A 15,535-nucleotide genomic window follows, 5' to 3' on the forward strand; every position below is an offset into this window, starting at 1 on the left:
TACATAACCGGAACAAATCTGCCACTTCCTTACAGAGCCCCTCCTCCAATACACACGAACGTGCACATGACCAATGAGGGCACGAGATAAGTTTGTGCCCAGATGGAAGGCTGACAGGCAGGTAGGCCATCCAGTTACTTTAGCCGGGCCGGCTCAGATGATTGGTCGTGCTTTTTACAGCGCTACGGCTTCCACAGATGACGTTTTTGTATGGATTTTCTGTCAAAGCACTTCAGATATTCATTGCTATCGGGATGTTGAGAGCATTCCATGGAATATAACAAAGTGTATCTCGAGCCGGTTTCTCAAACGTACCTACCCCACCTTTAATAGTATATTTTACTGGTATTGTTTTCACCCCCTTGCCCCTGCCTGCCTTTGCAGCTGTACTAATTAAAACTAATCTTTCCACTATTCCAGACAGGATAATGTGATAAATGATTCACTTTCTAGAAAGCCAGAGACATCCCTTTCTTCCCCAAAAGGAAGGAATCTTCACTCGGAGTCTTGGGCCAGTAAATGCCACCAGTGGGTGAAGAAATGTGGGGTTTAAAAGGAATAAAATGTGGAGTTCCCCTTTCATGAAGTCCTGTGTTTGGAAGCCGAGCTCTCTCCTCTCCCCTCGCCCCGGGGCAGGCTATCATCTCCAGTGACACCAGAGGGAGGGCGGACCCCACCCCACCTCTGCCGGGCTGCTGATGTAAGGGGTGGGAGAGGCTCTGCCGCCCCCCGTCTCTCAGGTCCACCTTTGATCACCGGCCGCCGACCTCCAAGTCTCCAAAACAAGGAGCCGGGGCCGAGAACATGCCGCTGAGCTGCCTTCAGACGTTTTTCCTCTCCAAATATGAGAAAAGGGTTAATTGTATTTAACAATATACTCTCTACCCCCCCCCCCCCCCCCCCATGAGCGCCACCCTCCCCTCCTTGATTAGAATTAGAATCACATCTGGCGCCATGTTCTGTCCCTCATTACTGCTGAATCTCATTACAACACACTCCCACGGGGGACCGCGCCGGGATTTTAAGCACACTTTTCGCTTTCTTCCTGCCTCTTGCTCATCTCTTCCACCTCGCCGCTGCTTCTCTTCTGCGTTTACATTAGCGGAAGTCCTCATCTGAGAGAATGACTGAGCACCACCCACCTCCTCCCCCCATCCCAGAGCTTGGAAATTGTTTTACAGTGCCAATTAAAGTAGGTATGTTGAGTTTTTTCCAGAGTATGTATTATTCAGAGTGTATTATTTGTTGCGTTCAAAAAAAGAGAAAAAAAACTAAAATAGGACTAGCAGAGTAAGTTCCACTTACTTGCAATAAAAACTACACCAAAGGCTCGGAAATAAAGTCAACATAAGGAAAATGAGGAAGCTTATTTATGGTGCCCTGAAGTCCTGCTGAATAATAGAACCCTCCACATATAAGCACGTTTTAAACTTTCTTTCTTTGCATCCTTGTGCAAACACTGACTGGGAATTTATTTTAGAACGGAGGAAATAATGTAATCTGTAAAGTTTGAGTCCAAAATGTTTTACCTTAGTGAAATATTAATTTAAAGCCATGGCAGGCGGAATCAGTTCCTCTGGAGGTTATGAGGAAATAAGACTTAGAACGTATAATCAAAGCCTTTTATTTGCACTTTTAAGAACCCAATATAAAGTAATAAAAATATGAACAAAACACACAAATAAAATGGTAGCAGTGATGTGGACCCTGCGTCAGAGCGGGAAACTCTGAAGGTCGCAGGGAAAGCCCTGAGGTTCCTCTTATCGGTCAGCTCTAGATCATGGGCGAGTCGCAGAGCGTGCATGGCCCCAGCAGAACCTTCCGGATCCACTCTGGATCTGTGAGGAGACAACAAGGCTTATTAACATGTAAATAAAGACTGTGTAGCCATGACACAACAATGTAACAACTACCAAGTTCGGGCTTTATATCAAATATAACTGCTGATTCTTCTACGTGGGATGTAGTACGTTATTATATCGCAACATCTAGCAAAAAATGTAAAGAAAGATGTCTCCACTTCCAAAAAGACAAACATTGTTTATGTATATCCTGGTCGCGATAACAGTGTGTAAAAACCGGCCTCAAATAAAAGCAACCTTCAGGTGAACATGACAATGACAATTTCATATACATTCACTTATTAGGTCAGTCAGTAAATAGTAAATAATATAGAAATTAGGACTAAGCTAGAATTACAGCCTTGTTGTTTGATACCTAAGCCAACCAGTGAAGGTGCAGTTCACATCCATGGCGTTCCAAAATGCCATGACTTCATAATTTCATGCCATTAGATATTTGTATGAAATCTTTGAGTTATGGCCAAAAACGTGTTTTGTAAGGTCACAGAACCCACGAGGACAGTTGTGCCAAATTAAAGAAATGTCCTCCCTGACATATCATTCACCGACCGATGGCTGGACAACCCGAGAACATGATGACAAAAACAAATAAAGAAGACGGCTAAAATCTGGGAGATGCTTTGAGACAGGAGCTGGGATGATGTTGAATCTGACAGATCTATGACAGATGCCAGAGGGGCACAGACCCGTCAGTCTGTAGCGGTGATAGGCTGGAACGACCAGAGGAGTCCTACAGGGGCTGAAGGTCGATAAAGACCTGGGATGAATGTTAGCTGCCAGATTAAGCCAATTCTCAAACACTAGGAAGAGTGGGTTTTCTTCCTTAACGGTCACCACCATAATACATGGTTCACGGTAAATAAATACGCTTTTCAGAGTCCAATTATGATAAGTAATTGATTTAACGTCATGCATCTTATTGGCATAGTTATGGATCCGTTTTCACCCGATGTTGCGCTCATATGACGACTGATCGTTATGTGCCGAGGACTGATTGAGATAAATACATTTACGTTAAAGCGACTCATGCTAATCTCCAAGTGTAATAACACTCCTGTGTATTGACCATAACGACCACGGAAATGATTGACGGATCAAATCAACCAGTCTGGGTTCGCACTGTTAAATGGCCGTATGCACTTTAATAACCTGGAACCTGTAGTGCAGGCTTTGGATGGAATTATCTCCAACACAAGGATGTATCGCGTTGTGTAGTGTATTGATCTTTCCTGTTATCCTGCCAGATACTTTCCATGTCTGGAGTCTTTGTCATCCACACGCTTGCATAAAAAAAAAAAGAAGCCAATTAGAAACTCTGTTGCGCATATACGTGTCTGAGAAATCCTCTTTTTCTGGTTCTGAAAAGTTGGAATAATGAGAGATTCTTGAGAAATGCATGAGACTTTTTGACTTGTGCATCTGCCCAAGTAGCGAAACTCAATTAGGGCTACGTGCTTATTACAAGTTTCGCTGTTGTCAAATAAAAGGGTTAGTTTGCATTTTACTTAGAGTTGGAAGAAACTTAAACTAAATTGGGACGAGAAGACATTTGTCAAACACTGGAAAGGGAAGCATCAACAGAAAGCAGATGATGAGATAAGACCTGAGCTTTCTGACCGGTGTGTTTACTCGCAATCTTTCGGATGCAATGTGGCATCAGAAATGTTTTTTAACAAACAGCTAATTTCTTCTACACATTTTCATTCATCGGTAGGAATGTTACGACTGCCTCGAAATCCATATCGTCAAGCGAGGAGCGGTACGAAGGCCCACGTTGAAGGTTGACAGGAGGAAACGGCTGACGGAGAGTCTGAAACTGGAGGTGCGGAGAGACGGAGAGTGTTGCTTACCCTCGGGCTCTGGCAGTCTGGAGATGGTATCCAGCAGGAGGCAGCGTCTGAACGTCAGCTTCTGGCAGGCCTGGTATGACAACACACACCTAGAGGAGAGTGAGAGGGAGGCATTAGAGCTGGCTGCCAGGGACCGAGACATGCACACAGACAAAAAACTAGAGCAGGAACAACGCTGAGGTACACCTGACGGCACAGATTTCCCTCTCAGTGCCCACCGTGCTCCAGCTAGCGAGAAGGCAGAAGCGATGTTTGACAGGTGATATTTATGAGACGACGAGAGTGGCGCATGGGTAAATATCAAAAGGTGGGAGGCTTGATTACTGTTCCGCAAAGGTAAATAAACCGTCAAAGAAGGCACTTGGCATTAAGCTTCAATTCATATCCTGTCAGGCGAAAGCTAATGTAAAAAAACATCTCGTTAGTCGATGTGATTTTAAGGATTTGATCTCCATACCTGAGCCACATGTGACCATTTTTACAGGTGGCTTGTTTGTGGTCCGAGAAGGGCAGCACCTCCTGACACAGGCTGCAGCGCTCTGAGAACGACTGCTTGTTCATCTTGTTCTTGATGTGGCCAATCAGGACCTGAGGAGGATGATACAGCACACACACAGTCAGAGGGTGTAAGTGAAGGCATCCAACTTGTGTAATGGTAAGAGGATGAATGGGAGTATAGCGCTAATCTTGTAAGGGCCGAAAACAAATATATGAAGGGGGTTACTAGTCAAATAAATTCTCAGATTTAAACTCGCAAATTCCAAAGAAAACCTCCATATTCTCTGCAATAATAAATTAATTTGCTAGTTAATAAAAATATCTAGAATTATAATCCAAAATGTACAAGATGAAGAAAAAAAATTGATTTTAGGAGCGGAACCACATCGCTTTGTTCAATCTCATCGAACCACTGCTTGCTGTGTATAATGCCTGTAGGGGAGGAACTAATGATAATGGGGAATCAGATCTAGCAAAAATAAATACATTTAGATGTTAGTCTAGATTTTCTTGAACACATTTAACACTTGAATCTCATAAAATATCCAAGTTGTAAATTAATGACTCAAGGCTTGGACATTTGACATATTACACGCATATTACAAGCTCTGTTGTTGTTTCTTTAACCTACACTAGCCATAATACACCTTTCTAAAAATCAGAGCTTATCAGCAGCAGAAGAGGCTTTCCGAAGAGTGTTGGTATTTTCACCTGATGAATTATACTTTTCATAATCTAATATGATTTTAAAAACGTACGGCAATAGCTTCCTAAATAGACTAAAACGTGTTTAGTGTTTTCATACCAATTTAAGATATGACTGTAGTTCATTACCTTGTAATACAACAGACAAATAAGCAATTAACCCATTATAGGGAGTCTATGTACGTGTTCTGAATTGCAGCCACTGATGCAATTGAGAGATACTGGTAAAGGACACTAAGGGGTTGAATAGTGATAATGTGAGTCCCCGAGTGTTACCTCTGAAGCTCTGTCGTTGGAGTCTCTGGAGAGGAACTCCACCAGGCCACAGGTGGGGATGCTGGTGTTCTGAGTAATCCAGGTGTTGAGGTAAACCACGCCCAGCACCTTCTTCATGTTTTCCCTCATGATGTGGCTCTCGACAGAACTGATCCAAGCCTGCACCTCCTCAATCTGCTCCTTCAGATGATCCTTCTCCTGTTTTACTACTTTACCAACAGGCTCACTTTTCTCTTTCGCAGCGTCTTCTCCGTCCGTTCCTTCTCCCTCTTCCTCTTCCCTTATGAAGACTTTGTTCTCCTCGAGTGTTGGTTTCCAGCGGTGATCTGTGGGAGGCTCCTGTAGCGACTGGTAAAGTGTCCTCACCAGGAAGAGCTTTAAGCGCCAAAAGTAAGGCGAGTCTACTTCCTGGATCTTTTGATCGATTTCTTCCAGCAGCGATGTCGGAATGCACTTGTTTTTCAAAATTTGCCACCTCACGAGATCAAGCAGGTCGGCTGTTTTGTGCAAGTTCTGTGCGGGGGACTTGAGCAGCAATGCTGCTGCCGTTTCTGGCGCTTTCAGGGTCACAAAGTGCACCTGGTAAGTCTTAGTAACTGGGTGAAAGCCGCCGACCATACTTTGTGAGCTGGTGAGCGCAATGTAGGCTCCGTTGTGGCTCACCGCAATCCCATGTATCTTCCTCCCCGAGAGGTTCTCAGGTCGCAACATGTCCTCTTGATTGAATATCAAAGTGTTCCCTGCAAATGTCGGTGTGAGCTTTTTAATCCACCCGTCTACAGAACATGTGTACACCGAGACTCCGTGCCGACTGATCGCCAGCGAGACCACGGGGAGCGAGTGCAGCCCTGCAACGTGAGAGTTGTGCACATTCAGTCCGGCTGGCGAAATCATGAGCAAACACCAAAAGACGTAGCAGCCGCGCGAGGCTACGATGAGGCTGCAGCTGGTCTTCTGGATCGGGTGGATCATCGGCACACATTTGAGGTTTTCCACGGCGATCTCGTCGCACTCCTTCCAGAGGATGACGGGGTGTCGGAGGGTGAAGTAGCCCTTCACTCCCGCCAGGCTGACCGGAACAATCTTGACGGGTCCCACCTCGCTGCCCACGATCAGGCCACTCATACGCCGATCGGTGCCGTCATACTCCCACCACGCCAAGTCGCTGGGACGATTCACACCTGACTCGACAACGTCATAAAACTCAACATCTGAAGTTTCTAAAAAAGGCAACACAAACTTCCACAAAACTACGTCGCCGTTTTCCATTAGGACGGCGAGGAGGACCATCTCTATGTTTTCACACGTGTTGTCCGGCTGAACCTGTTTGGTCGTGTAAACGCTCGACCACTCCATCCTCAGAGGGGTTTGCATTCTGAAGCGCCGCTGCAGCTCGTCAAAGTGCAGCAGGGACGTCTCTGGAGGAATGTTGTCTTTTTTGGTGTAGCCTCGCTGCTTTAGCCTCTCGCTATACTTTTTGGTAAGATCTTCTAGCATTTTCCACTCAAGACGCTTGTAACTGTTGTGAATGGTCAGTCTGTGGTCTAGTGTTAGGCAAGCGAGCAGACAGCGCCCGTTAGAGTCACAACCCAACGGAGACCAACTGGCGTATTTCATTCCTTTGTGCAGTCCTATTGATGGGTTCATCGCTCTGTCGGCCAAAAAAAGTTGCCTTATTGTTGGGTCCGGATGTGTAGAGAACTTCTCCATCGCTGCAGCCTGCTCTGCCGATGGTCCTACCTTCAAAGTGACAAAAGCCAATGTAAAACATATGGTCAGAAAACATTAGCTAGTCATTTTAGCTGACATCCATAAGATAATAAAAAGGAGAGCATAGTCTTTCGACAAGGCTATTCCCTATTTTGCATTGTTAACGAAAGTGAATACTAATTGTTGTATCCTTTATTGGATCTGCTCAAATATGTAATGGTTTCTTCCTTGACCGGTAGTTATTCAGTAAACCCGTTGACAAACAAATCAAACTGAAAACAGATTCCTCCGGTATCATGCCACTGCCATGGGAACACGGTGTGCATGCAGATGGAGGATGCAGCACTATCAGCTGACAGACGTGACCTCTTTGGGTGCCATCATCGACTGCTCCCTGCTGTAGCCCTTCTATTTACAAGCAGTTAATCATATCTATAAAATGACAGCTGGAAACAACTCTGCCTGTCTGCCACTGCGCCTAGTGGATTATAAAAATTCAGTTTCATCCACTATTTTTTCTGCCAAGTGGATTTTTTGGAGTGGAGTTGAACCTATAAACAATCATGTTTACAAACCAGAGCAGCTGCGGAGACAGATTTACCTCAGCAACATTGTTTTTCAGTTTCTGTTTTCATTTGTATGTCTTCTCGTTAAATTATCTTTCACTTTAGTAAATAATAAAAATACAGAAGCATCCACCACTGCCAATCTAATAGAACAGTGAATAGTAGCCTGGCTGTGCATCTGAGGCGTGTTTACACAGGTTGCCTAACAAGTAGACAAACATTAGAAACTCTACTCCAACAGACGTACAGATTTTATTAAGATATAACCTGTAATGGGTTTTTGGACACACTAGTGTTACACTCACTTTAGCAGTGGTATTTAAGGTGGCCGAACGCTTCAACGGCCCAAAACATTTCCACTTGGAGAAACGTGTGGTGCAGTGGGTTGTGCCTTGGTGTTCGGATCAGGGTTCAGGACAAACCCCACTGCAGTCAGCATGTCGTTGTGTCCCTGGGCAAGACACTTCACCCCAAATGGCTCCTGTGGGGATTGCCCACAGTATTGAGCAGAGGTGGGAGTAAGTCCTACGTGTGCAAGTCATGAGCAAGTCTCAAGTCTTGACCTACAAGTCTCAAGCAAGTCCCAAGTCACTGTGATGAGAGTCAAGTCAAGTCATTGCGCAGGTCAAGCCATACGACATTCTGATGAATAAGCCCAGTGTCCGCATTTAAATCAGTTAAAAGACAGTGGTTATGAAGATGGATTCAACCCACACTATGATCTTCATTACATACACAGTTAATTATTTGAAATCTAATTTAGACCGATGACAATCATATTAGATTCATATTAACCCTAGAACTGCAGACAGTATAGCGAGGACTCAAGAAGTCTGTTCAAAAAGGCAGAATTCCAGGTAAGAAAATCATATATTGCATTTGCCATTACACATATTTAATTTAAATGTATGTTAACACTAGAACCGCCAACAGCGTCAGCACCTACATAGATATCATTTTCAAATCATTTAATTTGTTCCTCTTCATAATTTCCTTATAAATAGAGATGTCCCGATCCGATCACGTGATCGGGGATCGGAGCCGATCACGTGATTTTCAAAAGATCGGGGATCGGGAGAAAAAAATCGGGGATCGGGATTTCTTTTTTTTAATTTAATGTTACAAAACAAAAATGACCATGTTCACGTCTTAAAGTCATCCTGAGGACTTAGTTTTGGTTTAAATTACACAACATCATGTATGTGTTGCTTTCTTTGGGCTTGTTTTCAGACCTGGTTGCTTATTTCTCTGAAATCTGGCAACAGAGTGGGCGCAGTGTCTAATAGTAGCAGTAAGCTAACGAGAGGCTACGTTCAGCTGGTGACTCGGGAGTCGGGACAGAGAAAATGTCAGGAGTTTGGAAGTATTATAAAATTGAAAGCGAAGGCAGTGTAACAGCCAGATGCAATCTTTGCAAGGCGGAGGTTCCGCGTGGTGGAAAGAACAGAGCTACGTTCAACACGACTAGGGTTGGGTACCGAGAACCGGTTCCGGTTCGGAACCGGTTCCAACATTTCGATTCCAACGGCATCATTTAGAAATGTGAATTTCAGTTCCGCTTTTCGATTCCTGAGGAAATGTTTCTCGCCGCTCTCCGTAGCCTACTGCATGACTGCAGCGGGGCGGGAAATGTAGCGTTGTATCTACATTTCCTACAGTGTAACCTGAGACCAGGGCCGGCCCGTCGCACTGGCATTATAAATGTTCGCCTAGGGCGCCAGATCTGTGGAGGCGCTGCGCTGACAGCTCTGGGAGAAAAAATAAATGTTTTGACCGTTGGTGCTCATCCTAATTTTCGGCCTTGATGTAACAACATTCATAATTAAGTAAATGTAACACCCTTTTCATCCCGGTTACACTTTTCGTTTGCCCTGTACGATGGGCGCTGCAAGTGATGAAAATGGGGGATGTTGGCTTATCTGGCAACCGCAGCTCACAGCCAAAGTGCGCGTGAGCGAGGGAGAAAGGGAGGGTGCACTGGAACCGGCGCTGTTGTTATTAGCATCTGGTGCTAGCTGTGCTAACGGAAGAAGAAGATGTTTCTACAATGATGTGGAGGAGAGTCCTCTCCAGTCAGACTGAGGCTGATAACTTCAGCTCAGTGAGGTAAAGGACTCTGAGTGTTTAGATAGTTCACTTTAGTCTAAGTTATCTCAGTGGGTCTCAAACGTTTTGATCACAATTTATGTAAACACATATTTCCAAGGCACTCTTTTATAATTAATGGGATAAAACAGGTTTGAAATCATTCCCATGTAAACTATAGGACAGTAAACCAGACATATCGTTTTAAACTGGAGAGATAAAAAAATATGCATAAATAAAATAGTAAAATAAGATATGAATGAACAACAAAAATAAAATGCATTACATGTAGGCTATTTGTTATTTAATTATTAAAATGTAAACCGATCTTTTTCATATGGGTGTTTAGAGTTGTACCCCCTAGATCTAGTCTCTAGTAATTCTGCGTGTGCACCAGATTGAAGCATTTTACTTCAAAATGTTCAAACATTTCTTCCCGGTATGCCTGAGAAGGCAGATATGCTTGTTTTTCTCAACAAGAACTGTTTTTAAAAGTTGGACTGTTGCAGCTTCAGTGGTTCTCAGGTTAAAGTTACATAGCAGTGAATATAAACAGACTGATTAATGTGAATATTACTTTAAACTAACCTGTGTAAAAGTTTCTCGAATAAATGTAATTTTTTTGGTGGAAGAAGCATGTATCATTTTTTTACCCTGCCCCTCAAAGAATCGGAATCGAGAACCGTTAAGAACCGGAATCGAAAAGTAGAATCGGAATCGGAATTGGAATCGTGGAAATTCAAACGATACCCAACCCTAAACACGACCAATCTAATACGCTACCTGAGAAACAAACACCAACAACAACACGGCGAGTACACAGCGGCCACTCAGGTAACGGCACTGAAACAACCAACACTTTCAGAGGCTTTCAAAAGGAAAGAGAAACTGCCCCAGAACAGTGAAAAGGCCAACACAATAACAGCCAAGATAGCTGAATTCATCGCGTTGGATGGCCAGCCGTTATCTGTTACCTTTTTTTTCTCTTAATGCATTGCATAAAGATCGGATCGGGAAAAATCGGTATCGGCAGATTGTCAAAATCAAATGATCGGAATCGGATCGGGAGCAAAAAAAGGTGATCGGGACATCCCTACTTATAAACTATTTATAATTGGGATCATTTAGAAATTGCTTCAGTTTATCATCATAACAGATCAAAAAGATTCATTTTACAATAAATCAAAGAATGATGCACTTCTACAAACAAAAACAACATCATTAAAACATTTAAACAAACTACTAAAAGTAGATGAACTACATTATTCAAAAGTTTACAGTAACTTCTGATAATAACACAGGGGAATAAACGAGGCCTCTCTCTCTCTCTCTCTCTCCTGACAGCCCGTCAGTATCAGGGTTAGTCAAAATGAATCCCTTGGCGGTTCTAGTGTTAATTTACCGTTTTGTCTTCTCTTTGCTTAATCGATTTGAAACCAAGTCTAACGTAGCTTAAACTTAACGTTAGCTTTCTAGCTAACACAACACATGCACGCACCTTTCTCTGTGGGGTTTTTGTAGTGACGAATGATGTTGGATGTTGTGGTGGTCCTGTCACTGATCTTTATGCTGCAGACCCTGCATACCGCTGTTCTCTTCTTAGTACCGTTATCGACAAAATAATCCTTGAATCCAAACTTCACTATTTTTGGAGTAACGCTAGCCGCTGCCACGTTAACTGAGACTCCTGCCTTCTAGTGGGTTGCCAGGTTTGCGCGCATGGCGCTATAATCACCCAATCACATTTTGAAAAAACTAAACATAATATCTCAATACAAAAACAAATATTTATATATTCCTTTAAAGTCATCTGTCTCAAGCTTAAGTCAAGTCTTTTATCAATGTTAGTCAAGCAAGTCTCAAGTCCGAAAACATGCGACTCGAGTCGGACTCGAGTCAAGTCATTTGACTCGAGTCAAGTCATTTGACTCGAGTCCCCACCTCTGGTATTGAGTATGTAAGTCGCTTTAGATAAAAGCGCCTAACAAGTGACATGTAATGTTATGTGCTGCAGCATTTAGAAAATATTAAACATCTTAATTTGCATGTGTTTTAGCATCGTTTCTAAAGCTGCAGCACGTCTCATCAAATGGAAATGTTTTTGGGCCGTTGTAGCGCGTTTGGACTAGGATGGGAATGTTTAATTGAATATTCGAAATTATTCAGGCATCCGAATATGGAAATTTGAGTTAGGGATATTTTTATTGTAATTTCCTTTTTTCTGGGAGGGGTGTCTAAGTTGATTACATATTATCAAATGGAATAATTCAATGTATACGACAGTGCCATAGCCAAGAGTGTTAGGTCTAAAGGTGTGTTTTGCTCCGCTCACCGGTCCCTCACAGCTGGCAGAGCTGCAGGTGCTGATCTCTCTCTCTCGTGTCCGGTTATACATCACTCGCGTTTATGTCCAAATCCATCAGACCTAGCTAGTTAGCTAATGATATGGCTGCCGCCCCTCCCTACACGCAGATCACGCAGACTCAAACCTCATCTTATGCCCAAATGCGCTCCGCAGTTACGAGTTTGATTCTAATAGGCTCTTTTCAGATTCATCTGCTGTACTCCAGTGTAAATACATCAAGACAGCCTTTCTGATGGGGAACAGAAGCCCTTTTATCCCTTCAAAGCAACCAGACTCCTTTGACCAAAACAGTCTTTTCAGCTTGCTTTGGTTAATCCAAATTAACCCTTAAAAGTACGAAAAGTCAAACAATAATACAAACAAACTAATCAACAAGATAGTGGTAGACCAGTGTATTAAACGTGTTCCGCAAGGTAAACATAGCCTTTTTGTCGATAGTCTGGTGTCTTTTGTGAGAGATGGGTGGATACAACGGCTTTTTGAACAGGTAAACTGTAACACTTCAACTGATATCATTTTTTAGGTGACTTTACACAGCTCTAATTCAATACAATCCAAACCATGATACTATTGCTTGTTAGGACAAACTCTAGCCAGTTCATGGAGAATAGCACTATTCCTTTCAAATTTGGAAATAGTTTATTTAACCCCCATATGTAGGCAACAGATTCGTACCCTGCACCTGTAGATGTAGACAGCGTTGTTGTTGTTGTTGTTGTTGTTGTTGTAGTATCCTAACACACAGTATCAGATGTTGACAGATGCTGTCCTAGTAGCAGGTTCAGCTTCCAGCCTCAATGTTTACATGCTCAAGTCCCATTACATTACATTACATGTTAGACGCTTTTATCCAAAGCGACTTACATACTCAATACTGTGGACAATCCCCACAGGAACAATGTTGGGGTGAAGGGTCTTGCCCAGGGACACAACGACATGCTGACTGCAGTGGGGTTTGAACCTGTGACCCGAACACCAACGCACTAACCCACTGTGCCACACGCCTCCATCAACTTCTTCCCTTGCCATGCTAACTTTACAGTGCTACATGTTGTTTCCTTTATCGGACAGTACACTGGTGGATATTTACCCGCATCTTCGTGGCTTCTGTCGGGACGGGGATGGAGGTCCGGTGCAGCGTGAGCTCCTGTTTGTTGCTTTGCACATCACACACCAGCTCAAGCAGCGACACGGAGCTGGTGGTGCTCACAGCCAGGCGGTGATCCTGAGACCATGTGAGCGGCTGCAGCCCGCTGACCGGGGCGATGAGTGAGAGCACGGGGTCCCGCTTTATCGGCACATCCACCGGGCTTATCACAAGAGTATCCTCATCCTCTGGCTCTGTTTTAATCACTACATTTCTAGGCAGAGAAGGCATCGAAGCCGACTGACTGGCAGCCGCCATGTTTTCCCTGCGGAGGAAGTGACGTCGATGAGCGCGGGAGGGGAGGAAAGAGGCACATCCTCCGCGGTGTTAAATAGTGCACTGTGTTTGATGTCAACATTAATGTTTAATTCTGGTAGGTCAGACTAATTATCACAGCTGTTTAAACAGTATTAAATAAGTATAACACATTTATATTTGAATGCATTCTCAATTTTAATATTTTTTTTCTATATTTTTAATAATAATAATTAATAATGTTAGAAATCCTTTTATTGCAGGACTGTTGTAATGGACAATGCATTTAGTAAGGTGTAGGCTACCTGACTAATCTATGTGTATGTCATATTGTGTGATATTGTTTTTATTTTAAATAACAAATGTGTCAGTTTGAATCACCCTGAAAATGTGCTTTTAACTGAAACCATATATTTAAATGTGTCCAAGTCGGCTGTACTCTGCAAACCAAATATGAATTATTAGGTGGAAACCATGCCACAGTATATGCACAATTGTATAAATGTTCTTCATCTTTTATTTGCCTAAAAAGTATATTTTGCATAGGGTTAAAATAATCCACAAAATGATGAGAGGGGTCGTCATCCAATATAATTGATTAAGATTTATTTTTCTACATACCCGATTATACAGACCCCTTAAGTTGTGTAACTGTAGACGGTGTAAATGTTTAGTTGATACATAGGTCTCAGGATAAGCAGATGAAAGTATGTTGGACTATACTGCTTTTGTTCAGAGGTGTAGGTATGGTAATGTGAAAATATGAAAGAGGTGTATCAAAAAACATCTTTAACCCTTTGTAGCTATAAGGAAAACTAGCACTGGATCAAACATGGAAGAAGCATCCCTGATCTCTGACATATTGCCCTTTCAACTATGCACTTCAATTGGGTGCCAATCAATCTGCCTTCACCCCCCGACAGACTGTCAGCAAGCATCTGAAGGAATCACAATCAATAACCTTGCACAGATATGTTACATTAATGAGTGCTGTAATTACCCATACAGTACATATGCTCGCTATGCATATAAGCAATTAGTATAATTTACATGTTGGAACTGCTTTCATAAATGTGTCTTTTGTCTATGTTTACATTTCATTTGCCTCAAGTTATTGGTAGTGACAAACCACAGTTACATTTAAGAGGGAAATAATGGAAAAGGAAAAAAATATATGTCCATTACCGTGCGATGACAATGAAGTTTAAATGGATTAAACTGAAGAAAAATGTAGAATTATTTGTTTTTGTTTATATTACAGCTATGAAATCCAACCTTGATTTGTGCCATAGCATTTCAATGTGTATGCATCCTGGAACATTTGTATTGGAAAATATAAATATAGTCTCCATAGATTTTTTAAAGGTTTTGCTACTGCTGAATCATAAATAACATATTGTAACCCCACTACTCGACAACAGTCACATACCTATTTAGCATATTTATCTTTTCAAAACAGCTTTATTACATTCCTAATGAAAACTAAACATGTTTTAGTGTTTGTGTTAGGGAGAATAGCTGCCGTAAATTGACTGTAATGTCTCGGAACAGAACAGCACATGCAGCCTTGGGCAGTGTGTCAGGACTTGCACATCCTTGTTTTAATTAGATTAGATTAGATGAAACTTTAATGTGTTCCATGGGGAAATGTTGCTATCCATGTGACACAATCACTCAACCAGATTGGGCTGGCGCTCAACAATGACATATTCACGGCTCAGAGAGAAACGAAGAATGAGCCTGACAGGCACCACATCAGTCATTTCATCCGTCCGACATCAGTCACTCAGAGGGATCATTAATTGTCACATTTCATCGTTAATTAACAGAAAAAATATGAAAACTATCCCTTCCTCGGTTGATGGCTCAGATATATATCAGCATGCTCTATGCGATGAGTCACCAGATGCTACAGGACAGGTCAGAGGTCAAACAGTCGGATGCAGAGCTGGAGACTTGAAGGCAGACAGTGATTTGTCACCGCCCTCACATGAAAGCTCCTCTCTCGCAGTAACTCTCCTGACTCTCAGCGAGATGACAGCAGGATTTCAACAGGCAGGAGTTATTTGTCACAAAACAAATTGTTACAAATCTGCGAGACAAACACGTAATAGCTCGCCCACCATGTTTTAATCTCTCATTTTTCTGTCTTTTGTTTCGATAATCGAAATGAATAAATGAACGGGACCATGGTATGTTTCATTCGTAATGAAGCG

General features: G+C 42.6%; 1 protein-coding gene across 1 annotated transcript; it reads right to left on the reverse strand.

Annotated features, from left to right (window-relative positions):
• Nucleotides 1–1,610: 1,610 nt before the first annotated feature.
• gtf3c4 (general transcription factor IIIC, polypeptide 4) lies at nucleotides 1,611–13,358 on the reverse strand. Its single transcript, XM_034095976.2, has 5 exons — nucleotides 13,008–13,358; nucleotides 5,192–6,931; nucleotides 4,170–4,300; nucleotides 3,713–3,801; nucleotides 1,611–1,838 (listed from the first exon to the last, which is right to left on the reverse strand). Exons 1-5 carry the CDS (start codon nucleotides 13,320–13,322, stop codon nucleotides 1,774–1,776), a joined length of 2,340 nt encoding a protein of 779 aa, XP_033951867.1. The 5' UTR covers nucleotides 13,323–13,358; the 3' UTR covers nucleotides 1,611–1,773.
• Nucleotides 13,359–15,535: the final 2,177 nt, after the last annotated feature.

This window comes from Pseudochaenichthys georgianus, chromosome 12 (genome assembly GCF_902827115.2).
Source record: "Pseudochaenichthys georgianus chromosome 12, fPseGeo1.2, whole genome shotgun sequence".
In the NCBI taxonomy this organism is placed as follows: Eukaryota; Metazoa; Chordata; class Actinopteri; order Perciformes; family Channichthyidae; genus Pseudochaenichthys; species Pseudochaenichthys georgianus.